Genomic DNA, 23,526 nt, shown 5'->3' with positions numbered 1-23,526 from the left:
GCTGGGGTCCCTAGCGGTCACACCCCTCGCTGAGGGAGAAACCACCTGGTCATCGCGAGAGACAAGCTTTCTCTGGCCCTGAATTGTGGGGGTCACCTGGGGCTCTTTAAGCAGGGCCTCATTGAAAAATGTCTTCAACAGCAGTTTTGCCAAATAAATGCAGAAAATTCCAGGTGCAGCAGTTTTTACATGGACTCTCTGTGAAGTATATTTCTGTTCGGACAATCCTAGATGGCCAGAGAGGGACCAGCCAGGCTTGCAATTTCCTGGAGATGTCTCAGGGAGGGTCGAGGAAAAGAGGTTTCATATATCCCTCAGACCTGACTGTTTTGGACAGAAGTAATGCGACAGGCAGTTGGGAAAAAAGAAAACTTTATGCTGCCATAAATATCACACTTTTATTGTAAAAATCTGGGAAAAAAGTGGTAAACAAAAATAAAAATCTTAAATCACTTGTAATACCCTCACCTAGCAATAACCTCTGCTGACATTTTTTGGCATACATTTCTAGCATTTTTTTTTTTTTTTGAGGAAGATTAGCCCTGAGCTAACATCTGCTGCCGAGCCTCCTCTTTTTGCTGAGGAAGACTGGCCCTGAGCTAACATCTGTGCCCATCTTCCTCTACTTTACATGTGGGACGCCTACCACAGCATGGCTCGCCAAGCCGCGCCATGTCCACACCCGGGATCCGAACCGGCGAACCCCAGGCCAACGAAGTGGAATGTGCGCACTTAACTGCTGCACCACCAGGCTGGCCCCTCTGGCTATTTTTATAAACACACACACACTTTAACTGAAATAAGGCCACATTGTTTAATAACTTGCATTTTTAAGAAATAAGGTATATCTTTCTGTGACATTAATTTTTATACAGCCTTATTTTTGATAGCTACATAGTACTGCACTCTATTTACTCTGTCCCATGTAGTTGGACACTTAGCTTGTTCTCAACAGAGAATCAAAATTGTGGTCTCTAGGGTGTACTGGCAGGGCAGATGTTCTGTGCTATTATTTAGAAGTGGAGCCCTGAGCTTTAAATGGTGGAGGGGACAGAGCTGAAAGCTAACCAGCCTGACATCTCTCTAGAGAGGCACCTCCAACACTCTTCTCAGTAGGAAACTCTGCGGCTGTCAAACCATGCTGGGCTGGGCCAACACCCAGCATGCAGCTCGCACTCAGCTCGGACGGCTCGGGTAGCGCAGGCCTGGTTTCTAAAGTGCATTCCGGTCTGTGTGTCTTCCATCCTCACTCACAGACCACAGGCACCTGCACATCCCCCAACATCAGCACCAAACAATGCTGCCAACACTTTGGGCTCCTGCTGCCAACATCTCAGTCAGCTAAGGGAACTGAGAAGAGAAAGCTCAGGAGGCGGAGGGCAGGCAGCCTACACAAAAATCCGAGTGCTGTTGGGGTAAACAAGTCTGGATTCCCCTGGGTGCATGAACACCTACCCTATTTCCTCATGAAGGAGCCCGAGCTCTGAGCACACACAGGGCCCCTGTGTCTGGCCAAGTGGATGAATGAGGGCGGTGCCCGCCCAAACTTTCCACCCTGTGCAGGGGACGTGGCTTCAGACTGCAAACCTCTGGAAAACTGGCAAGAGGAAATGGGCACATATTTGTAGGGGTGGACAGGAAGGAGCAGAGCCATTCCCGCCCCAGAGGCACTTGGGAAATAAGCCCTACACTCTGATCCCTGGGGTACCCGCCTCCCAAGGGCTCACAGGGAGTATGGGATACAAGGTAAACCACTGCCATCTCTGCCCCTCACAGGGTGACTCCAGAACAGAAGTCTTATTATTGGGATGAATACTCACTGGGGAATTTAAAGATTTCCTGTCAGCAATTATATCCGTCAGAGCCACCAAGCCCCAGATTCTGGAACTGCTCCTTCACCACAGCCTCCAGCCCAGCCGCCCGGGACTGTCCCTTGCCCACTTACTGCCAACATTCTCCAGAAGTAGTTTCAAATCCACGGGAGGGTTTGAGCAGATGGGGATGGCTCTGCTGCCCTCTGCTGTTGAAAAGCTGCCAACTCATCAGCTGTGGGGGCCAAATTGTCCGAGCAGGAGGACACCTAAGTCAGCAATCAAGGTGGCCTCGCCAGGGCTCGCCTCAATCTCCAGTACAGACACATCCGTGCAGTAAATTAGATTCCCTCCCCAGAGCGTGCAGGGCAGGCGCAGGCAGATTCACTAGCAGGTTGTGGGCCTCTCCCTGCACCAGCCAAAAGCCTTCAAAAGACACCTGGCTGATTGCTGTGGCTAAGAGGTGCCCTGGTCACCTTGGTCCACGAGAGCTCAGCAAAAGAGAGACTTAAGGCTGGCATCAGTGAGCTCTCCGAGTGACCCTGAGATGTACAAAGATCATAATAAAGTCATCGCTAAGCATATGCCCCCACGGCTGTCCCAGACACAGTCGATAGGAGGTTGAAGGCCTGTGTTGGAGGGGATGTCAGATGCTCATCGGACTCAGGGATGACAGAGGCCCTGACCCACACCATGATCCCCCCAAAGCTTCCTGGGTGACAGCAAACCAGCCTGAAGCATCAGATGCCAGTAAGCAGCCCTCCAGACTCCAGGCATGCCATGTTAAGCGGGCATTCCCTGAGGGACTGGGGTGGTGTGATCAGGGTCTGGCCGGCTTCCCAAGGAAGAATCCTCTTCCAGCTTCCAGGGGTCTGCTCGGGAAACCGCTGGTCAATAAGCCCTGTGGGAGTCAGGGCTGGGTCAGGGTCTCAGAAACTCACTGCCCTAGAGCCTGCTACGATACAAACATACACTCGCTTGTTAATTAACTCGCTAACGCCTCCTTATTGAGCACCTGCGACACCCCAGGTGCTGGGGATACGGCCGTGAACAGGACCTGGGTCACCGGTCTCATGGAACCACAGCCTAAAACAGGAGAGAGACACTAAATAGTAGACACTGAATACGTTAATTAATTAATTACACTAAAGCACAACAGTGCTGTGTCATAACATGGAGCACACGTCCCAACAAGGGGCTTTGCTGCCAAAACTTCACTGCCAGCCACAGCCATAGTGGCAGAGACCGTGACCCTAAATGGATGCTCCACAGGGCCAAGGGTTTTTATTTTTGTTATTGGTTCATTTTTGCTCATGGACTTCTTCCAGGGGCCTAGAACAGTGCCTGGCCATAGAAGGATTAATTGATATTTCTTAGATGAATGAATAAATGAATACAGGGCCACGGGCCACCTGTCAGGTGGGACTCCTCGCTCCCAGCCCTAGGGTGCTCAGGGGTCTGTGAAGGTGCTGAGGCACCAGGGGTGGGGCCTGACCCACAGGGTTCTCAATGAAGGTTTGGGCCCTTCCTGTATCATCCAGTTAAACGGGCCGTGGCTGCACCTGAGGTGAGGGGGCACACAGCTTCCTTGTTTTCTTCCCCAGGGACTGACCCTCTGTCCCAGCTCTGAGAGGCCTGGATGTCCTCTGACCCAGCCAGGCGGAGGCTAACGTGGCCACGAGCAGCTCTGGTCGCAGAGTTGGCTCCCTATGTTATGGGGTTCACCTGGGGACGGGCCAGTGAAGCCCTGAAAGGGAGGGTGCAGTGGCCCCCTGATGGGCTAGGTGGTGGCTCAGTTCTCGGGAGCCCCATCTCTTTGTGGACGGGTCACCGTGGTAGCCTCTTTAGGCTAATGAGCCACAGAAGCCCCATTAGGCCCTAGTGTGCATTGAGTATTTATTCATAGCTTTCATTTCAGTCGAGAAACCCATTTCCCTTCAAAAATATCTGAAGGATTCAAGGAAACAGTTGTCTTTCAGTTTGGTCATGGCGTGCAGGCCACAACCGAGGGTGTGAAAGTGGAGCCTGCTCAGGAAGGCCACTCCAAGAGGCCCCAGGAGCCTGCAAACGCACTGTCTCGTGACTACAATAAAAACCCCGATTCATTCTCTGAGGATGCGAATACCTATTTCTAGAAGAAAAAGATGTTTCTGTATTTATTTTGAAGCCAATTAAATCGCATTTGACCAGATCATACATCCCAGATGCAGGCACCCTGAGCCCTGCCATCAAGATGGTAAGTGTAACCCACTCCTGTCTGAGTGTCTCCTTTCCATAAGGCTTACATTAACAACACCCTCAGGATGGAAGCTTCCCCTCCTGCAGCCGCTCGATCCTTGCCTCCACTGCTTGACCCTTCTTCCTCCTCCTCCTCCTCCTCCTCTCCCCTCCTGAGGCAGGCAGGCAGCTCACAGGCCCGGCCTCCCAGCTGCGTATTTTAAGTTGAACTCTCCGTTCAGTGCCGTCTCTCTCTGGGGCTCAAAGCAGAAGGCCGTCACCCGTCTCCAGGGTGCAGCCAGGCTGCAGGCCTGCTTGGTCCAGCCTACATAGTATTCTTTGGAAGTTTGAGCCAAAATTTGAAAACCAGGTGACTTTACGTACAAATCCAGATTTCCAGCTTCTGGGGAACCATTCAGGCCCACGGTCCCAAAGGGCAGCGGCCACTGGCAGGGCAGGACTTCTCACCGAGGTGGGGCCTGCCCTCCCCTGTCTGCACCCCACCCCCGCCGTCTGCCCCCACAAGTTCCCATTGCACTCGCAGAATTGTTTTCTTCCTGGAAGAGACTATTGGAACCCACATCTCTATCACAGGTCAGAGAATAAGGTGGTCAGAGAGGGCGGCATGGTTTCTCTTTGCGTGGCCTGCCTGTTCACGCTACCAGCTGCTGGCTGCAGGCATCTGAGTTGATGTTGCCTGCTTTCCAGAGAGGACTGTGGCCTCCAGTGCAGCTGGCTTCTTGCACTGGACAAGAAAGTGGTCAGTCTGGCCCTGGAAGGAGCCAGGTGGAATGGCCTCGCTCGGGAAGACATGGTCAGTATGGCTATGGGCATCTAACACCACTGTAGCGGGGTGGACACCCTGGTCAGGCCAAAGCAGCTGAATGCAGCACCCAATCGGGCTCATCTGAGGCTGCCCGACACAGCTCAGGGAGACCCTGAAATCAGGCCAAAGGCTGCCCAATGCTGACCTCTAAGCAAAATCCTCAGTGAGCACAGCTTGCTGTGTCCGGCAAAGTCCAGCCATGTCCACAAACCCCCATCCCTCTGTCTGGGCCCCTGAGCCTGCAGCAGCAACGCTGCCTGAGCACATAATCCCACAGCGCTTGGCAGCGCTGGGCAGGGCTGGCTTGAGGAGACCGCCTGAGGTGACCTTCAAGGTCCCTCTCAGCTCTAATTCCCTTAAGGTTCCGGGATTCTGCAGAACAGGTGTCGCCTCAACGTCAAATCAACCTTGAACATAGTCTGAGAGGGCTGCTCATCTGACTTTTTCATGTGAGCTTGATATCGACCCTGATATCAGTTTCCCCACATTAAACTCAGCATATATGGGGTTAAAACCAAAACACTCATTCCCTGCTTACTCTCTGGCTTCCTGGCTCCAGAATCCACTATCCTCCATGGAGACAGACACCGCCAAGGACAAGCACCTGGACTATCTCCTCCCGCAAAGAGATACGGGCTGGTGGGAAAGCGGCTGACCAGCAAGGTCATGAGTTCCCACCTCTCTGCAAGTGTCTCAAGGCCAAAGACAGGCTGGTGGGAAAGCTCTGACCAGCAAGGCCATATGCTTCCCCTCCCCTACCTCAAGCCCCAAATAAAAACCCTTCCTTTTAGCTTTTTGGGGAGTTTGGGATTTCAGCGTTAGCTGCCCTCTCTCCTTGCTCAGCACTGTGCAGAAATAAAGTTCCTACTTTCTTCCACCACCCCCGGTGTCAGAGATTGGCTTGCTGCGCAATGGGTGAGCAAACTCACTTCAGGTTTGGTAACAAGCTTAATCTACTTCTGGAAATGTGTCCCTTTTTGCTTAAATGTTTTGGGAGGCAGGCAATTTCTCCTTTATTCACAGGAGCCTATGATCACGGATCAGCATTGGGAAGATGAATTCACTGCGGTCTCCATCCTAAACCATGGAACCCTCAAGCGGACTCAGCAACCAGCCGGACAGGGTGGCAGTGCCTCTCCGCCCCCTTCCCTGACATTGTAATGGGCTCCCAGTACCTGCATGGCCTTGACCTCGGGGAAGTCCCCGGCGGAAATCTGGTACTCCCGCTGCAGCTGGATGTAGATTTCTGGCAACCTGCTGATGAGCTCTCTCTTCTTGTTTTCCTTTCCAAATACGCTGGGCATCTCCTTCTTCAGGTAGCTGATGATGTAGGCATGTACCTGAAGGGGTATATGTCAGTGAGACATGCCATTTAGAACTGCACCAGAGGGACAAACAAGATGGCTTCCCATATGCATCATAACACATAACAGGCACCCCACAGAGCCATGGTCCTCAGGACAGGAGGAGGGTGAGGATTCGAGGAGAGGATGAGGAAAAATTACAAGCCTGATTTTGGGCATGTGGGACGTGAAGGATGTGAGGGACAGTGAGGTGAGCTGTCTCAGGGTGTCTGGAACGCAGGCCCAGAGCTCCAGGGGGAGCTGGAGTAGAGGTGGTGGCCAGAGCCACGAATGAATGAGACCACCCAGGGAAAGTGAGCAGAGAAAACCCCATCACTAAGGGCCAGGAGGAGGAGCCAGAAAAAGACGTTGGGAGGTGGCATGTGATCAGAGCTATGGGAGGATGAACCTAGAGGAGAGGTGACATCTGAGTCGGGCCTTGAAGAACAGGTAGGATGTGTGGGTGAGGGGAGGGATGCGGCAGCCCAGGGGAGGGAAGAACACAGATGGAGGTAACACACTGAGGGCAGTGTCATGTACGTGGCTGCAAGGCAGGCTTAGAAGGTGGGGAAGACGGGCTGCATTGAGACTCTGCTTGGTGGGTGCTAGGAGCCAATGGAGGATTTAGAACAGCTTTGCTAACCTAACATTGTACTAGTGACAGTTCTGGGAGACTGGAGAGGCCAGAATAATGCCGAGAGCTCCCTGCTTTCCAGGTAGGCTGGTGATGCTTGGCTGGGGACGGGGTGGGGTGAGGTAGGGTTGCAGAGAGAATTTCCCTTGGAACCTTGTCCTAAAATGCATCCCCAAGGAAGGGCAACTGACTTGGGGAAGTTCCATGGCTGTGCTCAGTTGTGCCTCTGAGTGGCCATTCCATGTCTGTGTAGAGAGGAGCAGTATGGTGGGGAGGGTTGGGGGGGGCGGGAGGGGTGGTGGGCTGGGCGGGAGCAGTCTTAGTTCTGCTGATTAACCAGAAGACCTAAAGGAAAGTTTCACCAGGGTCGGTGCCTGGGAACACCAAGAAACGAAACTTAGGGCTGACGTAAACGGCTGATCTGCAGAAATCTGTGCCCAATGAACAGTGAGATGAGAATTGCCATAATGTCCCTGTGGACAGTTTAGACCCCGAGATCGCTACAGGTGGCACTAAAGTCATTTCTGCGTAAGACCAGCTGCCTGGGACCAGGCTGCTCAGCAGAAGCTCCCTGTGGGAGAGGGACCCCCAGTGTGCAAGGGGGGAAGCCCCGGAAACCCTGATCGCCTGGGGGTGGAAGGCCCGGGACTGTTCCCGAGGGGTGGTGAATCCCAGTGGGAGGGCTCTGCTTGGTCTGCGTCACCCCGTCCCTAAATCTCCACTCTTCTGCGGATTTCCAACTTTAGGACATTAAGACATGTTCATTACAAAAGTGCTCTTTGTCTATCTCGAATCCTACAGAGTAATTGAGAAGTCAAGAAAATAACTAAAACAAGAAAGGACGAAAAACAGAGCAGTGATTACAAAAAGAAAATGACTGTGTGGCTATGGAAAATCCTATTAAAGAAAACAGACTTCTACTGTAATCTTGTGGGAGAATGGAAATTAAATAAAGGGGTAAGCAGACACCTTCCATAGCTCAGCGGAGGGCCTCTGGTATGGATACCCACCGGGCACAGCCAAAAACACTGTGCTAAGATCTGAAACTAAAAAATAGGTGCACAATGCAAATGCTGGCATGATCGGACCAGACACTGCTACCCTCTCCATCTGGATAAAGGACATGTCAACATGAGCACACATCGTAGCTGTTGCTACAAGTATAGATTGGGAGAGATGCTTCTAAACACTTCTGTCACTAGTAAACTTGTTTATTTCCTTATTTTTCAAATTGAAACAACTTAAAATATTTACACAATTCTTTGAGACAGCTGGAGAAACCCAAAGTTTGGGAATCTTTTATTTAGAGGGATGGGCTTTAACTGCATTCTTGAAGATCTGAGGAATAAGTGGTGAGATTGACGACTGACTTGCCTCGGAGAGTGAACACCCGGCTGGGGGAGGGCCTTGTGCAGAGATGAAGGACTTGGAGCAGCTGCGTACACCAGGGAGAACCAGTTGCTCATCGGCTGTCCTTGCGTCATCTCCTTGGCTCGGCCCTCCTGGAATCTCTGGACTGGGCCTGGGGGTACCTCTCCCTTCCATGCTCAGGCCTGCCCTGCCCTGGAGCCAGCCCCAACTGAAGCGGGAAGTCCCATAGCTGCTCAGTCTCCCAGCTGCAAAGGTTTCTTACTGTGAGCGCCCCCACCCTTCCTCACCTCCCAGCTCAGGCCGGGGGCAGCAGGGTTCCCCATGACCCCTCACCACCTACTAGAGTGGTACTGCAGGGCTGCCAGGTCCCTGCTCAGGGAAGGCTGACTCCCCACCCAGCTCCCAGCCCCCCTAGGACTGGCACCCTCTTCCTGAGCACTGAGCACTGCCTGGGGCCCAGAAGCCTGCGTTAGCTGCGCTAAAGTGCAGGGGTGTGCACCTGCCACAGCTCTCCACCACCGCCTGGCACCTGCTCCCTCATCTCAGCCCTTGTGGTGTGCGCTGGCTGATGACTGAGGCTGCAGGTTAATGGGCCGCCCCTGGACACCAGGCCTCCAGTGCCCTGCCATGACCGGCGCAGTTCTTGTGCCAGGCTCAACTCCCTCCTCCTCCCACCTGCCTGGCACTACCTGAGTCATGACCCTCAAGTGACCTACTCATGCTGCAGGCTACTCTCAGCCTCCACCTCCACGTCCAGGAAGTTCCATTGGCCTGATCTGTGGAAGTCTCCAGTTGTACTGCCTCTGCATGGCCACCCACCTCCTGCCCTTCCCTGGGCATCCTAAGACAGTAATCTGGGGTCAGGTTCTATGCATGGGCCTTGTCCCTAAGAAGTCTATCAAGTTACAAGGTAAATTATCATCCTCAGGATCATGGAGCATTAAATCTGGAAGGAACCCCATATATCTGACTGAACTCCAGGTTCTAGGAAATTCAGATGACCTACTCAAGGTCACACAGCTAGTGTGGAGATGCAGAGCTGGCACTAACATTTAACTGTCCTTATAGAATTAATTGCTTTCTGCGGGTATGAATTAAAAATCTTACTGAAGCTGTTGAAAATCTGGAATTCAAAATGCACTGTGTCCTATGGCACAACAGTGTGGGAAACTCCGACGTCTGGCTTCTGACTGTTCCTAACTCCCAGGGGAGCTTTGGAGAGGTGATTTGCTCTCCCCTCCCCATACACGAAACAGACACGTCATGGCACACACCATCATGAACGCCACACAGGATGTGGGTAGGCTGCAATCTTCTGGCAGGACGGCACCTCATAATTTCCTAAGGACTCTTGGTAAACACTGGGGACGGCCTGGATGGCTGAAATTCCCAGTCAACTTCAAAAGCTCACTGCTCCCTAATGTGTTGAAGACGCCTCTCAAAATAAATGCAGGAGTGGGGCCAGACCTGGCGATGTCCCCAGGGAAGGAGGTGGAAACAGTGTGAGAACTTTTGTTCTTATAATGAGAGAAAACTAATGGAGAAAAGGAATAGGAAGGAGAAGAGAGGAGAAAAGGGAGCGGGAGAGGCAGGACGAGACCTAGTGTGGAAGGTCAGGGTAAGGCCCTGCCACCACCGTCCACTCACTGAGCTGCATGAGTCATCTAATTCCCACCTCAGCTTGCTCATCCTCGAACTGGAAATCACACCCTCACCTCACAGGCTTGTTACTAGGAGAATCAAAAGAGATCACGCATGTGATTGCACTTTGTCTACTAGCAGGAGGAGTGAAAAATGTCATTGACTAATAGTCAAAGGCCAACAGCTGGAGGGGTAGTAACACCAGAGAAGGCTTGTGGCTACTTAGTCCTCACTGAATAACTAACAAACTCTATATATTTGAATAGTAATATGATGAATTAGGGTCCCACATGCTTCCTTCACAAGTGAATGACACTGAACCCTGGAGGCTTTCGAACATTCTTATCTTGTCCAATTCGCCCTTTGCCTTGTATAAAACTGGAAAAGCCCCAACTCATCCAAGGGTGAGGGCTGGGAGTAAATCAAATGGATCAGAAAGTCAATTTTTCCCTGGGCTGGTAACTCAATGAGCAGAAAGAGATGTCCTCCCCTGTAAATGAACACAAATTTGTAGTTCATGTGCACACTCTGCCACAATCTCATTAATCGTGTCCAGAGACAAGTGTTTATACATACGCAAGACTGAGAAGCATGTACTCAGAATGAGAGTGGATAAACTCACCCTGGCTTGGAGGGCAACCCCTAGCAGCAAGTGCTGGCAGCTTCCAGTGCTCATGGTCAGTAGCAATGGAAATGCTCACGGAATTTGGATACTGGGGAGCAGTTTGGGGAAAGTCAGGCTGAGAAAACACAGTTCTACACCGGGGGCAGCCTCATCTGCAAGCTTACCACGACCTGTGGGAGACCTGTGTCTTTGTAGGCTCAGCTGGAAACTTGCATAGAGCATTTAACATCAGGGGATCAGCATATTTTAAAAGTGGGTTTATGATGATATAAAAAATCCACTTCATAAATTAAAGACCCAAAAGATGAACCCATGTGGTAGTAAGAGTTTGAGACTGCGAGAGGCAGAGAAAAGCGGCTGGTTGGTTCCCACTCAAGCAGGGGTTTGTTATTCTGTGGAAACAAAGCTAGCACCAATAGCATACGTGACCCTGAAGAACCTTAGAGGGGACTGAGGTGGCCCACCCAATCACTGACCTTCAAAGAGACAGGCTTCCTACACGGACGCAAGCACTGACACACATTCACAGCAGCTTGGGGCTGCTGACTGAGCTGTTTTTGTTTGTTAGTTTTTTGAGAAAGATAAGCCCTAATATCTGCCGCCAATCCTCCTCTTTTGGCTGAGGAAGCTTGGCCCTGAGCTAACATCTGTGCCAGCCTTCCCCTATTTTATATGTGGGACACCCGCCACAGCATGGCTTGATGAGTGGTGTGTAGGTCCGAGCCTGGGATCTGAACTGGTGAACCCCAGGCCGCTGAAGTGGAGTGTGCAAACTTAACCACTATGCCACAGGGTCGGCCCTGACTGAGCTGCTTTGGTGGACTAGGCATTAAAGGGGTCATCATCAGCCACTGTAGAATGATTCTCAACACAGCTTAGTCCAGGTCCATTTGGTGATTCTCAAAATGCCTAGCTTCCCCACAGAAGGAACTGGCAGTGCAGATGGAGCGGAAGGCTGGGCTCTGCACGTTACACGTGACTAAGAGGAGAACATGCTTTGAAGACAAAACTAACTCCACAGAACTATAGTAAACTCCCTAAATCACTGACCTCGCCTTTTCATCCTCATTTTTAGTTGTTCCTTCCTCAAATGTTGACTCATTTTTTGTTGGAAAAAATCTCCAGATGGGGAGGACCTTTCCTATCCTTGGGCAACGTGTTTATAAAGGCTGAGGTCCAACGGTGAACTTGCCTTGTTTTTTACTTTTGTTTAACTTATCCCATAAAATACTATTACTCGGAGTTTCTTTAATTTGGCTATTTTAATTATAGCTGAATAAAACTAACTTATATTTTCTAGACTGTTTTTTGGGCTTTCCTCAAATAGCTTACACTAAAGAATCACAAGATGAACCTTGACTGGCATCTTAGATTATGAACAGTCTTCAGAGAAGGATGTTCACGGACATCAGAAGGTGTGATCTTTGGGGCTAACCACAAACCCACTCTAAAGGTTTCCTGTTCCTTGAAAGAGAGAGTTGTGAAAAAACATGTAAACAGAAAAAGCACGGAAATCATTAAATTTCAAGACAGCTTTGGCAAGGGTGCCATTTTTCACATCATTAAAGTGTCATCTTCATGACACCTTGAGTCTGATTACAGTAGAACCCAGCAGGACGTTAAAGACAAACTTATTTTATTTCTAGATGGTCCATGGATTCTGCCTGATTATGGTGTTTTATAGACATACTCCACACCCCAACTCAGATCTGACATCTCCTAGGTGACATCTGAAAACTTACCCTTCGCATGCTTTCAAAATGTCAGCTCGATAAACCTCTGCACTTTGTAGGGTTTATGTTGATGGAGAATTTTATGGAATAAAAAGAATGACAGATTCATGCAGAAAGCAAGGACATAGCAAAGAGCGACAGATACCGTCTACTCTGGATTTCAGGGGAACACTTTCTGGATGAAGGAGTCAAGACTGATTGGGGTTTGAATCTATATTTTGCAACTTACAGGCTGTGAAGCCTTGGGCAAGTTACTTCGCCTCTCTGAGCTTCAGTTCCCTCCCGTGAGAAATTAAGAAAATGCTCAACTTTCACAGTTATTGACAGGATCAGACAAAATAACACCTGTGATAGAAATCACAGAGCTTCTGGAACAGTGAGGGTTGGCTTACAAAAGGAAAACTGGATCAAGAGAAATGAAGTTTTATACACCAAAATCAAAGAGCATTTTTAGGAACTATAAATACGGCAAAGAGAAAAACTCAGGTGACTCCTTCTCCTTTGAAGCAACGACAAGTTCACAAATGGCCACAGAACTGCAGATGGTGTAAGCTGACGGCAGCGGTTAGTGGCCGAGGCCATTGTGCTGAGTTCTGCGTCTCGTCCACCCGAGACTGTTTCCTGTCCCCCTCGCAGGGTCGTGGTACCCCAGGAGCACACTGGCACGGAGCAGCTCAGGCTGGAAACATCTGTCCTTCAAACATTTTCCTTTATGAAAAGGAACAAGCCAGATACTATTCTTAGGAAGGAAAAAAGGACCAGCTTTTTTCCTAGAAGTAAGCTCAGCAAGTTGGCCGCCCCCCGCCTCTACACAAGGGCTGCATTATTCCCGGCGTCTGTACACAGCAGCACTCTGTGCCTCTCTGAACAGAGGCCATGCTACCCCTTCACAGGGCCTCATGCTCCAGGATGGCAGGGAAGCCCCACGGTCTTGCCACTCCCAGTAAGCCCCCTGCTCTACATTTATTTATATGACTGAACACAGCTGTGTCTTGAGTCACTAGGCCCTCGGCAATGAGTGGCAAATTAAAAATGCCCACAGGCATTTAAAAAATTGTTCAAAAAACCCTTGAAATCTGCAAAGGCTATGACATGATTTATCAGCCTTGGTTATAAAAAAAAAATGTTGGGTACTGTGTACCCTGAAGGTTAAATCCAGCCATACCAGCGGGAGAAGAGAGAAACCACAGGCCAAAGTGGGCATGGAGTGGGCAAACCCAGACATCCTGCCACCAGGCATGAGGCCCAAGACAAGCAGGAGAGGGAAATCATTTTGGGAGAGCTGCAGATATGTGGACCTACAGACTGGTTAACACAGCTGCCTTGCAGAACTGGACAAAAGTGGCTCTAGTTCTGGAAAGGAAGCAGCCTGTGCCAGGCAGAAAGGATAAAGAGCAGTGACTCACAGGGGTGCCAGTGACTACAGCGTGGCTGAGCGAGACGGGAGGGGTGCATGAGGCCGCGCTGGGACGCAAGTTGAGGAGAGGGGGAAAGAGCAGACTGAGGTACTATGCAGGGGGCCGCGGCAGCCAGGGATGGGTCTCTTTGGACCTAGGAGAGACACTGCTGTGCGGGGACACTGGCATGAAGACAGAGTCCACGGAGGAGCAATGAGGAGGTGATGGAAGGCTGGTCACCTGCCTGGCGGTCACCCTCAGCAAGGCCCTCCCTGCCTCCCCTGGCCAGTCCCCCTCCTCAGAGCACAGTGTCCACCCCTCAATCAGCATACAGCTCGACATTCTGTAACAGGGGGCTTTGGCGCCACCTCCTCCACCAGACTAGGCTCCCCGGCCTTTGCCCAGGGCTGCTGAGAAACTGTCGCCTGAATGAGGCAAAGTAGTGGCAGGCCTGCTGGGCCCTAAGGCCAGATCAGAAGCTGCTCACTGTGCAGCAAGAGGATGTGGGAAGGGACACAAGTTCTCTGCCACCAGCAGACAAAGAGGAAGTGAGCTGACCTGACCAGGGTACTAGCAGATGTGGAGAGGCAGCCCTGTGGACTGGTTTTAGCTGAAGTGACAAGGCCGAAGCAGAAGGCTGGAATGAGAGCCAGGAGGGCTGTCTCTTAGTCCTAGCTTTGTCCCTAACGGGTTAGGTGACCCTGGAGAATTCACTCATTTTGTCTTTGTAAAATTAGGGAGTCAGGACAGACCTCTGCTTCCCAAACTTGGCTGATCATGAGAATCATTTGGGGAGCTTTCCACACACACACACATACACACACATATGCATGCACACATATGTGTACACAGGGACAGGCCCCCACACATGTGAATCAGAGGCTCTGGGGCAGGGCCTGGAAATTTACGTTGGTTAAAGCTCCTGGGTGCTTCCGACGATCCCTGGGACTAGATAAACTCTGCAGGCGCTCGCAGCATTAGAGGAAGATGATTTTATGAAATGTACACATAGCTTTTAAAGAACTATTTTTTTTTATACTTTTTCTTAGAGGAGTCACACGCTTTTCTCTCTTCAGAGATGTAACAGAATTGACTAGACTGCTCGAGGGCGGGCAGCAGGCGACCCCTGGCCCCTCTTGGGCAAACTCGTGGGGCGGCTGAAAGTCTCAGCTCTGCGGTGGGGGAGCAGGGAGCCACAGCGGGCGTGCTCACAGGCCGCAACCCAGAATGCGGATGTGGTGCAACCCCAACCAACGCACCCAGCGGGTAGGCTGAGCCAGCCTTCCTCCCAGGCTCCTCCAGATCCATGCGGTGACACGGGGATCTATGCATTAGGCACAGGGTGACTGGTGGTGGCATCTCAGTACCCTACTAGTCTCTCCTATTTGGCTGGTTACGTGTCCATTGACCTAACAGAATAGCAGCTTCCAGGTAGGGAGCACGCTGATCACTCCCTGAGCACCAGGTGCATCGCCAAGCACTTTGCAAGGCCTGTCACATCAGCTCCTTACAAACACCATGTGACATGCTCTTCCAGCTCCATTTTACAGATCAGAAAACAGGTATGAAAAGGTTGAGTCATTTGCCCAAGATCACAGAGCTAGGGGCCAAAATCTCAACACGGACACTGTTCCACGTTCCATTCCCTAAGGCTCTTGGAATGGAGCCTGGCCTACCACCACCTTCCCTTGGAGGAGAGAGTGGGAAGGGTCCCCTGCCCCAGGCTGCCGCCCAGGGCGTCTCCGGGCTTACCTTGGCCAGCCTCGCTCGCTTGATGAGGTCATTGAGTTTGCGCACCGCCGCCTTCTGAGGAAGGCTCTGGATGTCCCTGAAGAGGTCCTGGGCCTCGGCCTCGAAGAGCCGGCGGTTGTCAGTGTTCTGCAGGGGCTGCGCCCAGAAGGAGCCAATGTAGACGCGCAGCACCTCGGGCGTGTTGATGACCTTGCCCAGGGACCACATGAGGGCCCCGTAGACCCGCATCAGCTGCTGCGTGTCCACCTGGTCGGCCTTGTTCAGCACCACGCGGATCTTGTCGTCCTGGCCCCGGAAGGCCTTGATGGCCTCCGAGAACTCGTCCGAGATGTCCAGTTTGTGAGCATCGAAGAGCAAGATGATCCTGTCGACCCGTTCAGCGAACCACTGCAGGACCTGGCAGAAGTCGTACCCTGGGTGGAGAGAGGAGCACGTCAGTGCAGGCAGGTGCCGTGGAGATGTGTTTACCAGGAGGGCTTGGGCATCATCTGGTTCTCCAGCAGCTGCCAGGGAGGGAGCCCCGTCTCCACGCTGGAGGCAGTGGAGGCCTCAGGACCTGAAAATCATGTCCAACGGGGCCTCCCTGGGCTGGGTGTATCGAGTTAATGCTGGGGATCCTGGGAGCCCTTCCCCAGGAAGAAATAGAAGTAAAAAGGGGCTCAAGGTCACTCTGATTGGGCATTGCTCACTTCCATATCTGTAATTTCATTTCGTCCTCATAAGTCTCTTACTTCACCTAGTACAGTCCTTCGGATCAATGGAAAAACTGATCAATGGCTCTGCAAAACTGCAGGCCATGGGTCAACAGCTCTTACTTCTGTCAAAGTCTCACTTTTCTGAAAGTACCAGAGATGGACAAGGAAGAAAACCTGGAGGCCGTTCAGAGTCCCACGGGGTGTCCAGAAAGCACAACGAAAGAAGAATCGCCTTCTCTTAACCCAAGTTTTTAAGAGTGTTAAGGGGGTCAAAGGTCAGCCTGGCTGAAACTGTGACCAACATTTATCATTTGGACTATTTTTATCTTAAGTATGTTGTAAATATTTAAAACATGTCTCACAGCCATTCTGTCAAATGGTCTGTGGCCAATTTCTTTTTTAAAATGGCCAGGCCCACAACAAATTGTTTATTTCGCTTTGGCCACATCCCAGGATGCTCCAAATTGTGCAGCTAAATAAACACCCCTGTCAGCCTGTGGTCCAGGACTTTCAGGAATTTCCCCGGGGAGGTAGCGTCCCATGAAGCAAACAAGAGGAGGCCGGTCCCACAGGTTTATTTTTAATCTCGGTCTGACCAGCTGTGGAGTCAGTCTTTTCTTAGATTTTGAAAACTTCCAAACACATAGAAAAGTCTAGAGAATAACAGAATGAACGCTGATACACCCACCTTGTAACGTGAATACATTTTGACACTTGGCCTTGTTGCTTCAGATACCTTTAAAAATTTGTCTGGTTTATTTATATAAGAAAATACTATATAGCAGTGAGGGTGAACTAGATTTTTCACTCACCAACACAGGCAAATCTCCAAAAAGCTGGTGAGTAAAAAATCAGAGTCAAAGGGCTATGTACAGTACGATAACATTCATGTAAAATGTTAAAAAACAAAGCAATACTCAACAGCCTATGGATACACACCACAGCACAAATACAAAAATGTTAACACCAGTTCTGGATGCTGGTTGACCCTGGGGATGGGGAGAGTGGGGGGTTGAATGTGGCTGAGAAAGAGTCTAGAGGAGAACGAGCTATCAGGCAAAAATAAGGGGGTCTGTGGCCTAAAGTTTCCATGAGTTTGAAGAACAGGAGTAAGGAGAATAGCTGGGCGAGCAGAGTGGATTCAGACACATTCTAAATAAAGAAAACAAGACATTCAGAAGCGCTGAAGTCCCCGTGTACACCTCCCCAAGCTCCTCCTCAGCCTCCTCCCCCGAGGGAACCACTGCCCCGAACGTGGTACTCAGCCTCCCCACATGTGTGCACACCTCCAGCTCACGCTCCTCACTTCTCTGTTCTGTCTCTCTGTAGCATGCCCTGATTCCCTGGGGATAAGGAGCACAAAGGTAGTTCTCGGAATGCGGGCCAGAGTTTATTTTCATCGCTGTCAGTAGCCAGTTTAGAACAGAGGAAAATCAGAGGCCTATTGAACATGTCACACAGTGGTGTGTAACGATTCAGAGTCAAGATTTTACCCTGCGTTCTGGCCCTGTGAGGCCAGAGCAAACTGCCTCCCAAGGCAGCAGTCAGTGGGCCTGTCATTGAGACGGACTCGCACGCCAGAAGGCCCAGAGGCCGGGTAGCAGACCCTCAGCTGATGAGCGCCGGCACTGTTCTCCAGGTGCCGGGAAGATGCCGTGGAACCACCCAGCAGAAGGACCTGCATGTGACCTTGCTCTTCCAGTAGGGATGGTCGGCTTCTCTCTCTGACCCAACACTCTTTACTTGGTCTCCTTTGGGATCAAAATCGGGTAACTGAAGGTTCAGAAACAGATTAAAGAAAATGCTGTGTCCGGGGTGTACGCTGGAGTGGGCATGAGTTGTATTTTGCTGAACACCCTTCCTTTTGTCGGGGTCAAAAAAAGCTGCAGCGGTGGCAGACAATCCCTGGCCCTGCTTGTTAGCAGGCTGGGGTGTGGACAGGTGGTCTAGAATCAGACAGTCCTGTCCTTCCACCAGAGCAGGGTACTGAATCTTGAGGGAATGACGCAAAGACACAGGGAAAAGCAGAATTTATTCATGGTGGAGGCGGCTGAGTTGAGGTCCAGTGGTGGTGGCTTCCTAACCTAGTTTCTGAGCCTAGCTCTCCAACCTTCCCATTAACTCTGTGAACAAGCTGATCTTCTGAAAAATTCCTTTTCTGCTTAAGTCAGCCAGAATCAGCTTCTTTGATTTGTTACTAAGAACCATGACTGGTAAATAATTATTTCCCACATTTAAATATTTCTGAATTCTGGATGCTTCTTACAATTAGTGCTCAAAGAAACTTGTCACCACCGGTGCACGTGCAAATTCAGCCATGCAGACATGCCCCCTCCCTCCGAGGGCCACCTGCGTTGACAGCTTGGCCTCGACAGCACCGTATGTGTTTAAACTTTAATTTGCTTCCTGTTATTTTAAATGTCTTTTTAAAAGACTTCATTCCAACACTTCAGTGCAATAAAAAGCTACTAGGAACAGAGCTGCCAGGTGTAAGTTTACTATAAGGGAAGCCATTACTCATCGCTGGAGGAATGGCCACATGTCCATATTTTCTTGTTTTAAATAACACCGAGAGCTTACTAGGGTTTAAGAAGTGCAGGTAGGTAGAACTGTGTTTGTTTGTCACTGAGCAGGTGTAAAACGATTGCTTGTCACACAGCAGGTAAAGCAATCAAAGGTGAAGAAATCTCCAGGTGTCTCAGAAGCAAGCAGAATTATCAAAGTGAGGGGAGGCTGGTCTGCTCAGTGTCCGCTCCACATACAGTTTTTATTATTATTATTCCGTGGCATTAAGTACATTGACACTGCTGTACAACCATCACCACCATCCATCTCCAGAACTCTTTTCATCTTCCCAAACTGAAACCCCGCCCATTAAACACTAACTTTGCATCCTCCCCGCCCCCCAGTCAATTGCAACCTCCATTCTATTTTCTGTCTCCATGAATTTGTCTACTCTGGGAACCGCGTATAAATGGAATCATACAGTATTTGTCTTTTTGCGACAGGCTTAGTTCACTTGGCATAATGTCCTCAAGCTTCATCCATGTTGTAGCATGTGTCACAATCTCCTTCCTTTTCAAGGTTGGATAGGTCTGTTCAATTCTTATATCCTGAAATAATAGCACCAAATACCCATCTACCAAAAAGTTCTGGCTGATTTTTAAGAAATGATTTAATTTAACGATATGTTAGTCTGCCTGCTGAAGGAAAACAGTGATTCAGAAGGACCTAGAGACCAGTGATTCTCAAAGCATGGTCTTGCATCAGAATCAAATAAGGGGTTTGCTAAAATTTAGACTCTGAGGCCGCTCATCAACATTTCCTCGTCTGTAAAATGGGGCTAATGATGGAATCCACATAGCTCATGGGGCTGCGGAGTTAACATATGTGAAGCATTTACAATCATCTTGGCACCTAGAAATCTCTCCAAAATGTTATCTACCGGTTATTTAAAAAATCTTTGTATCCAGTCCCAGAGTACAGTGGGGGTACAATAAATGTTTCTTGAAGGATGCTTGATTGGGGCCAAGCAGAGTCTGCAGCCATGGAAACAAACAAACAAATTAGGGTAAATGGGACAACGCAATGGTGCTTGAACCAAGTAACAGAATAAGTGCTCAGAAAACAGTTAATGAAAGATACCGATCTAGCAGAGAACCGCTCATATTTTACAAATAGAGCTAGTGGACTCACAAAGGCCAGAGGCCTTTCTTTTGGTTGTGAAACAGATGGAGTTCTACCAGTTGGTCTTAAAGACCCTGGGTTATTCCTAAAAGAAAGTTACGATCCTAATCAGAGAATTCCCCCTGGCCTAGGACAGCCCTGCATCCCCTCGCTGGCTGGCATAACTCAGGGCATATGATGTACTCAGTAGGAGCAGAGCAATGAATCTTCTGTTACAGAGGGTGCTCAGGTCCCTATTAACACGAGAGTTCAGCCACACTATGCAAAGTAGGTCTGTGATGGCGCTACCACTTAAAACAAGGTTTAAAATTAGTGGCCCTCAGCTTCTGTTTTGTTTGGCCTACATGGTGTCTTTACATTCTGAGCTGACTGTCTTTGGTCTAGACACGCACTGCCAGTTCTTACAGACTGCCAGTCCACACACGTCTCCAGCACCTGGTGACCACTTGTGAGCAGAAACACTACAGCTCTGGCTCAGCCTCTGAGACCAAACTAGGTCCTCTGAGAAGCTGCCCCCCCCCCCCCCCCCCCCGCCCCAGCTCTCCCAGGCTCCTGCAGGGGTCTTACAGCTCCCAGAGAATTGCACCCTGAGAGTTCACAGGTGTCTCCCCAACAGGGCCGTGGGCATCCGAGGACACAGGCCCTTCCTACCCTGCTCTCTCTAGCTCCAGAATAGTGCTCAAACAGGCAGGTCTCAGTAAATGCTTCCTGAAGGACCGAATGTTCTCTGTGGAAAATGTGTTCAGAATTCTCAGAACTGACGTTAACAACCTTTGGCACACGTCTCTTGGAAATTGGAAGTACACTAAACATCTTGGAATCTAACAATACATTTCAAATACAAAAGTCACAAATGGGTTAATTAATCATTATTGAGTGCCTGGGATGTGCTTGCAACTGTTGCTGAGGGACACAGTTCTACAGAAGAAGGCTGCTAGCTTTTCCATAACAGCCCCACGCTGGAAACAATCCAGATGCCCCTCACCAGGCGAATGGATACACTGTGGCACATCTACAGGGTGGAATACTACTCAGCGAGGAAAGGAACCAGCTACTGACACACCCAGCCACATGGGGGAGTCTCAGAAACATGCTGAGTGAGAGAAGCCAGAGGCTAAAGGGCACACACTGTACGATTCCATTTATATTAAATTCTACAACAGGCAAAGCTAAGCTACAGTGACAGCAAGCAGACGGGTGTTTGCCTCTGGCTCAGGGTGGGGCTGGAACTGACTACAAAGTGGCCAGAACAAAGAAGGAACTTCTCAGGGAGATAGAAAGTTCCTATTTCTTGATGGTGGTGGTGGTTCACAAGCGTGCAATAGTCAAAACTCATCAAGCTGTACAATCAAAATGAGTGCATTATTATATGCTATACTTCAATAAAATTGACTTAAAAAGTAAAAAAAAAAAAAAAAAAAAGAGGGAAGGAAAAAAAGATTGCAATGTTGCCAAACTTGTTTGAAGATACACATCTCCACCAGCTGTGGCTTGGACCAGGAAGCTGAAATTGGTTCATCACGGGGACCGGGTGAAGAATCAGGCTGTCTACGGAGCTGGATTGTTGGATTCAGCTGAAGCAGGAGCCCTACCCTTTAGTCGAAATCGGTCTTAGCCAAAGAGGTTAACGTAAAATTTGGCTCATCCCCTGGAACTTTAAGAGTCGTATAATTTCACGAGTGTCCCACCTTCTAGCCAAGGTGATAAAAGAGCCTCTCACAGTGATGGATCAGGGACGAGAATGCTCTGAGTTTATGGGAATTGGTTCTAGCTAGGCAGAATGCACCATGGCCCGGGGCACATACACATCTGGGCGTGTGTGTGTGTGCATGCGTGTGTGTGTGTGCACCCGCGTGTGTGTGTATGCACATGAGCACGCATATGAGTGTACTGTATGTATTTATGTAAGAGTGTGTGTGGAGGGCACAAGAATCAACATAATAATAGAACTGTCCTCATGGTGCTCAATATATTTTTAAAATTTATTCACTCATTTATAGACATTTCAATTCTATAAGACCTTCCAATGGAACTTTCATTAGTCTGGAACAAAAGAGAGATGTAATTAGTCCAACCGTTTAAAAATATAGTTTCTATCTTTGCAAAAGGACCCAAAAGCTATACAGCTTTGGGAGCTGGGAAAGAGAAGTTGTCCTGGGGAGGATCCTGGCGTGGCATTCCTGGCTCCAAGTTGAGAGGACAAAGGGAGGGGGCAGGAAGGAAAGGGCCCCCTTCTACCTAATCAGGGGCTTCCGCCACAGCCCTGTGGAAAACCGTGGGCTCTGTCCCACCAAAGAGACCCACCAGGAAACGGCATCTGAGGTTAGAACAGCGGCCTCGTGGCTCAGGTAAATGCATGGTAGGGGCCCTGAGGAAGCAAATTTGGCAGACTATTTTTAACAGAACAACAGAAAAAAGTGCTTAAATTTCTTCCCAGAGCTAAGTTTCTAATTACATGAGTTTTAAACAAGATGCGTATCAATAAAAGGATGCAAGATAATGGAGGCCAGCCAGACTTGAGGCCAGGTTCTCCCTGCCCGTGTCCCAGCCTGTTCTTGGGGTGGGCAAGGCCCCTGGCCCAGTGGACGTGGCACAAGACTCTGCTCTGACCTCTCCTCTTTGGTGGGGCCCTGGCTGCCCTCTCGGAGCTGGCGGCTCCTGTTCCGTGCCTGGGCATTTGTACCCACACCCAGCGTTGACTATGCTGGTTTGTTTGTTAACACCAGCTTCTTTCCCTGAGTCCCCTAAGTGTCATGTCCATCTTTGTCCCTCCAGCACCTAGTCAACTGTCCAGCACAGACTGTCCAGACAGGCATTGAGAGAGTGTTGGCCATGCCCCTTAACTACACTTCTTGTCCCCATGCTCCTCCCTCTCTGATCCAGCCCTCAAATGATTCCCACCCCTTCTTAGAACTCAGAGAGAGTCTCCAAACTGTGAGTGCCCTGCTCACTTCTAGAACAAATGTTTACAGAATAAACACTCCATGACCAGCCCCTACCTTACTTCTCCAGCCTTTGCTCAGTTCTTATGAAACCCTCCCCTCCCCACCCTGTACACCACTGGGCTCTTTGCTGTTCCCTGAAAGCACCCTGCACTTTCCAGCCTCCGCACCTTTGCCCAGCCTTTTCCTTCTGCCTGGAATGCCCGTCCCTCTTCTCCATCTCCAACCGCCCATCCTTCTGTGGTCACTTCTGTCCAGGACGCCTTCCCCACCCGTGTGGAACCGAGCCTCCCCGCCTTCCGAGGGTCTGTTCTCTGCCATGGCCCATCCACTAGACTATACGCAGCCCGAGAGCAGAGGCCAAGTGTGAATCACGTCGGGAACCCAGAGGCCCAGCACAGAACATGTTACAGCGTCTAAATCAGGTTCTCCATGGCGTATTCTTACAGCACCAATGATTTTTCCCTCACAGCACTTATATTCTATAACAATGTATTTATTTGGTGATTATAAGACAGAAATTCTATGAGGGCGGAAACTCCACCTCTCATTGTGTTCACCATGGAACACCTGAGATCTACTGCTGAACACAGTAGGTGTTCAATAAATTGTTTATTCCTCAAAAAATTAAAAATAGAACTACCATATGATCTGGCAATCCCACTTCTGGGTACATATCCAAAAGAATTTAAACCAGGATCTCAAAGAGATATGAGCACTCCCCTGTTCATTGCAGCACTATTCCTAATAGCCAAGACATGGAAACAACTTAAGTGTCCACCGGCAGATGAATGGATAAAGAAATGTGGTGTAAAAAAGTAGCTAAATTACCCAGGTTGATGGCTGGCAGCT

The 23,526-nt window shown here is 49.9% G+C and overlaps 1 protein-coding gene across 2 annotated transcripts in view; it reads right to left on the bottom strand.

Annotated features, from left to right (window-relative positions):
* The window catches only part of EHD4 (EH domain containing 4), a 75,632-nt gene that overhangs the window by 5,342 nt on the left and 46,764 nt on the right, over positions 1 to 23,526 (bottom strand). For both annotated transcript variants that reach the window (XM_023619430.2, XM_070238811.1), the window contains exons 4-5: positions 15,351 to 15,763; positions 6,030 to 6,194 (exon numbers count right to left, since the gene is read on the bottom strand). In XM_023619430.2, coding sequence (XP_023475198.1) covers positions 6,030 to 6,194; positions 15,351 to 15,763 — 578 coding nt within the window. The remainder of the gene's footprint in view (positions 1 to 6,029; positions 6,195 to 15,350; positions 15,764 to 23,526) is intronic.

This window comes from Equus caballus, chromosome 1 (genome assembly GCF_041296265.1).
Source record: "Equus caballus isolate H_3958 breed thoroughbred chromosome 1, TB-T2T, whole genome shotgun sequence".
Lineage (NCBI taxonomy): Eukaryota > Metazoa > Chordata > Mammalia > Perissodactyla > Equidae > Equus > Equus caballus.
Note: the sequence above shows the minus strand (reverse complement) of the source record. Positions and strands in the feature narration are given on the sequence as shown.